The sequence below is a fragment of the Ctenocephalides felis genome, unplaced genomic scaffold, assembly GCF_003426905.1.
Source record: "Ctenocephalides felis isolate EL2017-DRISC unplaced genomic scaffold, ASM342690v1 CF-g0.4_SCAFFOLD_00845, whole genome shotgun sequence".
NCBI lineage: Eukaryota > Metazoa > Arthropoda > Insecta > Siphonaptera > Pulicidae > Ctenocephalides > Ctenocephalides felis.
Window position 1 is genome coordinate 69,453,664 of NW_020536999.1, and position 7,654 is coordinate 69,461,317.

The 7,654-nt window shown below is 28.8% G+C and overlaps 1 protein-coding gene and 1 pseudogene across 1 annotated transcript in view; both read right to left on the reverse strand.

The window, feature by feature from the left end:
- LOC113387927 (feline leukemia virus subgroup C receptor-related protein 2-like) overlaps positions 1-300 on the reverse strand; it is a 14,217-nt gene extending 13,917 nt beyond the window's left edge. Inside the window, exon 1 of the mRNA XM_026625313.1 lies at positions 272-300. Within this exon, the coding sequence (XP_026481098.1) occupies positions 272-300 (29 nt within the window). The remainder of the gene's footprint in view (positions 1-271) is intronic.
- Positions 297-7,258, reverse strand: LOC113364139 (annotated as a pseudogene).
- Between the last annotated feature and the right edge of the window lie 396 nt (positions 7,259-7,654).

Sequence of the window (7,654 nt, forward strand, 5' to 3'; positions counted from 1 at the left end):
ATGTATATACACAATATGATCAAATTTCAACAGTTAAATTGAATTTATAGATATATATAAAACTGAAAATTATCATGAATGTAATTTAAAACCATACATAAAAAAAAAACAAATTAATAATAAAAATTTAAATAATATTTCAACAACTTGTAGCTAGTACGGCAGAATACTGTTTCACAACAACATACTTTCATTTTAACAATAGAATCATTATTTATAAGTATCTACAATTTCTTTAAACATTAAAAACATGTCTTCATGTTTTCCTTACATTAAGGAAGTGGTTAGTGTACCAGACATCCCAAAAAACTGATTTAATATTCTTTACATGGAGAGGACAACATATAAAGGGAAATAAAATATGGTATTGATGGAAACTTTAGTAAGATTTTTAATGACGAGAATCACGTGGGTAAAACTCGGCGAGGGTGGAAGCGGGTATTCTCTTCAACATCTCCTTGGGGAAGATACGCAACAATTGCCAGCCAATGTCCAAAGATTCAAATACTGTGCGGTTCTCATAATTACCCTGGGAGAAAAAAAAATTTGTTTAAATTGATAAAACAAATTAAAATTAATTCTAGATATAATAATGTTGCTTTATTATTGCACTCTTAATTTCCCAATATGATGAAAATAACCAGAAACTAAAACAATACCTGTGAGATAAAGTTCTTCTCGAATTTCGTCAAGAATTCCAAGTACAACAAGTCATCAGGTGTCAAAGCTTCTTCTCCTACGACAGCCTTCATAGCCTGCACGTCCTTACCAATGGCATAGCAAGCATACTGAAAATTTAAACATTATAGAAATTTTTAAGTGTGATGTGTTACAGATAATTTTCTTTATATTTTTCTACATACCAATTGATTGGACACATCAGAGTGATCTCTACGTGTCATACCCTCACCAATGGCAGATTTCATCAAACGTGACAGGGAAGGCAATACGTTTACAGGTGGGTAGATTTGCCTGTTGTGAAGTTGTCTATCTACGTAGATCTACACATTTGAAATTGAATAATATACAATCATTAGCATATGACAGAAGGCTAAAAATAAGCTATTATTTATTTTAATACCTGTCCTTCAGTGATGTAACCAGTCAAATCAGGAATAGGGTGAGTAATATCATCGTTGGGCATAGTCAAAATTGGAATTTGGGTGATAGAACCATTTCTGCCTTCAACACGTCCAGCACGTTCATAAATTGTGGCCAAATCAGTGTACATGTAACCTAGGAGCAGAAAAAAAAAATTATAAACAAACCTTGAAAAAAAAATTATATATATTTATATAATAAATATATACAGTAGAATCCGCTTAGTATGACATCGAAGAGACGCCGAAATCTCGTCATACTAACCGGTCGTCATTAAAGCGTACTGAAGAAAAACTTTTTAATATGCAAATATGTTACATTTTCAGTAATTTAAAAGAAAAGCCTATACAAACGTTTTAATTAAAAATAAAAATTACACATTAAAATTTAATATAAAAAAAATTATAGGGTAGGGGGGGCACGACGGTCCAATTTGACTACAGTAATTATACTGTCTAAACCCAATGAAAAACACATAACATACATCAAAGAAGCATCTATTGAACTATGTTCAGAAAAACTTACATACATACGTACATAATTCCTAATTATATAAATATTATTTTTTACTTTTTTTAAACATTTGGTATCTGACCCATTTTACCTCACATACGGGGTAAAGTGGAACAACCAGGGGGCGAACAGACACAATTTCTTCTATTAAATTTAAAGGCATTTTACGCTAACATTATGAACCAACGCAAATATTAATTCTGTGGGTACATTTGTTACAAAGACAACACAGTATATTACATTGATCTGCTATTGGTCAGAAATATTCATCAGAAGAGCCGGAATAACAATTTATTCAATTAATCTCTTGTTAAATTGCTTTTTTTAAAACTTTACTATTTTATTGCTTAACCTTTGTCAAAGTAAAGGTTCAGCTGGTCCTTTTTATCGCAGTCATGTGCTGCTTATCTTCTAATAGCAAAGTCATAAGAATAAAGATGACTGGTTATGAGTTCATACATTTTTTGCCCTCTACTATCCAATATAATTGTTAAAAAAAAATCTAATTTTATTTGTTTATGAGATATTCGTGGTAGGCCATCAATAATTAGTTTACCCTACCCATAAACATACAAATGTGTGTTTTTTTAATGCAAGTAATCAGTAATTTTGATTGATTTCTTTACAGAATTTTATTGTAAAAACAGTCCCTGGTGCTATTGTGCTCAAAAGACATAGTAATTGCTTTCGTAGACTTGGCCACATCATGTAAAATCATGTCGGTCATTATAATTGGACATATTTTTTGCAAACAAAGCGACATGTCATTATAAGCAACATGTCAATGTAAGCAATGTCAATATATCCGACTAGACAGCTGTTTTTTAAGGAATTTTATATGGAAACCAAATTCCTAGTGCGATTACGTCATATTAAGCGGTTGTCAATATATCCGGCGTCATACTAATTGGATTCTACTGTATATATTTATTAAAATAAACTGGATACTTAAAATTGAAAAAATTATAGTTACCTGGGAAACCACGACGTCCGGGTACTTCTTCACGGGCAGCTGATACCTCACGCAAAGCTTCAGCATATGAGGACATGTCTGTTAAGATTACCAACACGTGCTTTTCACATTGGTAGGCCAAGAATTCAGCAGCTGTCAAAGCCAGACGTGGGGTAATGATACGTTCAATAGTTGGATCATTGGCCAAGTTCAAGAACAGCACACATTCTCCATGGAACCATTCTCCTCGAAATCCTAGAAGAAAGTGTTTACTTAGTAAATGTACCATCAGTGCAAAACTTGGCTTTATGACCAATTAGTGTAAAGTTCAAAAACTAAAGAATCATAACTAACTTGTTTGAAGAATCTGGCAGTTTCCATGTTGACACCCATAGCGGCAAACACAATGGCAAAGTTATCTTCATGGTCATCCAAAACTGATTTTCCTGGGATTTTAACTAAACCTGCTTGCCTACAGATCTGGGCAGCAATTTCATTGTGGGGCAGACCAGCTGCAGAGAAGATGGGAATCTTCTGTCCACGAGCAATGGAGTTCATCACATCAATAGCAGAGATACCTAATAGACAAAAATTAATTGTTTAAGACTGAACTTATGAATAAAATGAATGACTATGAATATTTAATTAATATTATTTTTATTATTATTTGCTTATATTTTACATTAAATCATATTACGGATATTATTTCATGTAAATTTTATCCTTTGCTCTTTTATTTATTTAAATTTATATTATTATTTATCAATATTACTTGATGTTAATAAATTAGCAGTTGTAATAATTATTGAAATTAAAAAAAAAAAAAAAGAAAAAAAATGAATAGGATAACTATGAATGAAATTTATATAATTAATATAAATTTGGGGATATTTATCGACTATACTTAAATAATTATATCCTGGGTGATAATGATATATGCATATAGATTACTAAAAAAAAAAAACAATATTCATAATAGCTGTTAATATACCAGTTTGGATCATTTCCTCAGGATAGATACGAGACCAGGGATGATGGGTTGACCTTGGATGTCCAAGAAATCTTCAGCCAAATTGGGGGTCCTTTGTCAATTGGCTTTCCTGATCCGTTGAACACACGACCTATAATTATAAAAAGTTGTTAGTTACTAACACCACAAAACTATTAAACATAAAATAACAAATAAGCAAAACTTTGATAATTTTTTGTTGAAAACTGTATTCAAAAAATTAAATAATGTATTCAAAATATAATATTAAGCAGTAATTAGTTTTAGAAAAATTATGAGAAAGTAACAAGTTTTTGATTTATAATTATTTAGAGCATTATCAAATTGTGTTTCATTTAGGAATTGGGCAAGTTCACACAGAAAAGCAAAAACTCAATGTTCTGTATAAAACAAGACAAAAAACTGGAACATATACACACATGTATGAAGCAGTTCTAAATTTTATATACATTTCTTTTAAAATATAATAATTAATGAAAACCTACCAAAACACTAACAAATTGCTTTTTAATTTTTATTAATGCTAAGTTAGATTACCTAACATATCCTCTGATACTGGAGTCCTCAAAATGTCACCAGTAAATTCACAAAGTGTGTTCTTAGCGTCAATTCCTGAGGTACCCTCAAAAACTTGTACAACAGCTTTGGAGCCGCTGACTTCCAAAACCTATTTTAATTTCAAATCATTAATATTTATAATTGTGAAAACATGCAAAGAATCTGACATAGTGTTGAATTTCATAAATACGTATATAATATTAGCAATTATATGATAAAATTATAAATTAATGCCATGACAGTCATTTTAAAAATATATATATATATATATATATAATATATATATATATATACATATTTAATATATTAGGGTGGTTCTTCATGTGGATATTTGAAATTTCATTGCTCTCAGAGGCTCAAATACTTCCAAATTGATAAAAAAATTCTCTCCAAGTTTTAGCTCTTAATATTAACTAAGATAGTCCGCATACCGCCCGAAGTTTCTTATGGAAATAATATGAAAAATATTTCATTTGTTTTTTAGAATTTCATAACTCAGCAACCAATCTAACATACTCGTATACAATAAAACAATAAACAAAAAAAATCAGTGACAAGTCACCAACATTTTGAGAATATCACGGTAATTGCTTATATTGATCAAAAATAAAAATTTCATAACAAAAATATGATATATTTCATAAAATAAATATTTACATTACAATTTTAGAATAACTTCAAGTTCAAATAACTCGTAAGCCAATAGAGTTTAATGAAGAATTATAAGAAACCTTTTTTGTGGCGAGTCAAATTTTAATAAAATATGATTGCAATTGTTACGCTTGATTTGTTTGTCATTGAGTTATAAAATTCAAAAAAACAAATAGAAATTTTTCCATGTTATTTCAATAAAAACTGAAGACTATCTTAAAGTTAATATTAATAACTAAAACTTCTAGAGCCCCTGGGAGAAAAGAAATTCGAATATATTCATGTTAAGGACTACCCTAATATATATATTTAGTATAATACTGGGTGTATCTAATTTATAAAGCAATCATCACAATCAAAGATGGTGATGGCATTCATTATAGCATACCTTTATAAGGATACCATGTAAATACTATATAATAATTATATTTATACAATATATATATACACATATAATAATATATATATATATATACATATATAGATGTATAAACTTAAGTTTATGATAAGTTCGATAAACTATTTTGTTTCAACTGAAGTTAAATTACCTGTCCTGAACGTAAAGTTCCATCAGAAAGTCTGAGTTGTACAATTTCTGCAAATTTGGGGAATTTAACTTCATCCAAAATAACCAGAGGTCCATTGACACCAGAGACAGTTTTGTATGCTAAAAAATTAGATAAATATTAATCTTTGGATCTATAAACATAAATATCAATATCAATATGAATAGTGTCATAAAATAAAAAATTGTGATGTTCATAATTATTGTTTCTTACATTTTACTAATACATTTTTAGAATATGTATTTATAAAAATGAGGAAAGAGTAAGTTTGTAAAAATGGAAGTGATTGATTGAAACACATTAAAAAAATAGAGATAGAAAGTTTTACAATATATTTGCACTATAAATAATCAAATTAAAAAAACTTCAATAAGAATATGCATTAAATAAAAATTTCAATTGCCATTCAATACATGGTTACTAGTTTAATTTGTTAAAGCAATATGTTCAATTTCATTGATGACATTAATTTTAAAAATGATTTTCAGGTTCATAAATACCTATATATATATATATATATATATATATATATGTGTGTGTGTGTGTGTATGTGTGTGTGTGTTAAGGTAGTTAATTGCACGACAAAGTTTATATTGCATTTGGCTCCGATGCTCAAAATCAATCAATCATTTTGAGCCTCGAAACCAATTGCAATAAGAACTTAGTCGTGCAAAAATATGAAACATTTATATGCCATCAAGTTAATTACACTATTTTAACATGAAAATCCTCTTCTTAAAAGAGAAGTTAGTGTATATATGATGTGTTAGTGTAAATTTATTTTTCAGTTAGTTATGTGTCCTGCGCATAACTAACCGGTGTAAGACTATATTTATACCCACTGATAATGACAAAATCCTATGCCGAAACGTTTGAAAAAATTAAAGATTAATTTTTAAATATTTGCTTTTATTTGATAATATATATATATATATATATATATATATATATATATATATATATATATATAGATAAATATCAAATTTAAAAAATTAACATTCAAAGAAGTCACATGTCTGTATAATTACTTTTGTATATGCTTAACAATGTTATCTTAAATACCAATATGATTTACTATTTTAAAGTAAAAGAATCATTGTAAAAATATCCAAAACACCTTACAGAATAAACAAAATTATTTGAACATATTCCAATAAGATTGTCCTCTATAACAAATTGTATTCCAATGGGTCAGGTGTTTTGTAGTCACATGACATGTCATGATATCTTTGTATAAGAGAAAATAAATTAATATAATGAAATTACATAATATACAGGAGACTAATGAAAAGACATCGTTTTAATAATTATTTAATATAATGCTGTGCATGTATGTGAATATAAATATACGAAGATGTAGTTGAAGTGTCAAATTTTGAATTTGACAATTGTTTGTAGCAAAAGCTAAGTTTGATTTTGATATGATTTATAGAAAATTTGATAAATTTGTAGAACAATTGTTATAACTAAAACTCTAAAATAGTATTTTGGACTAGTAGTTTCAGTCCAGTTTATATATGTATAAAAAATTGAAATGCATGTAAAATAAATTTGACATGAAACTTCGAAAAACATCAAAATATTTAGCAGGGATGCAATCTAACATTATTAAGCCACAATGAATTAAACATAATTAGAAATTAAGTCAATTATTACGATTTATATATGTACTTTATCGATCCCGTGACACCTCACACCCTACATATACGAAAATGTCATACATCAGATTTTACTTACTTAATCGGGGCTGAGAAATAAAATCCCGAGTTACGGCTAATACGTGCTCGCGTTGAGCAGCTCGGTTGCACAGCGACATTTTAATTTACAAATTAAAATTCACTTTTATCACTGAAAATTGCCTACCGAATGATTTTCAGATGTATATTTCTCAGCAAAAGTGAGATAACTGCAAGAGGAATGTCAGTGGAGACGTACACGGCGAAATGGGGCAACATCACGTGCTACATGTGATCGAATAGTGTTGCCGCATGCGAGCGATTTTGCGAAGGAGAGGACGAAGCGGGAAAATTTAAATGCGAATATTTTGTAGAGATTTGAAATTGATATAAACTAGTGGCGTATGGCATCGTGCTTTAAGGCAAATTGCTGGAGCTTCGCGTACCGTAACGAAATGTTCGAGACATATTAAATGTTTTCAAATAGATTATTATAAATTCTGTAATATCGGCTAATATTTATAAATGATTTATGAATGATATAAACTGAACCAAAAGGTTAAAATTATTCACTTAAAGTACACCCAAGTCTGTTTTTACACGGTAGATTGGTTCCAGAAGAAGCCGT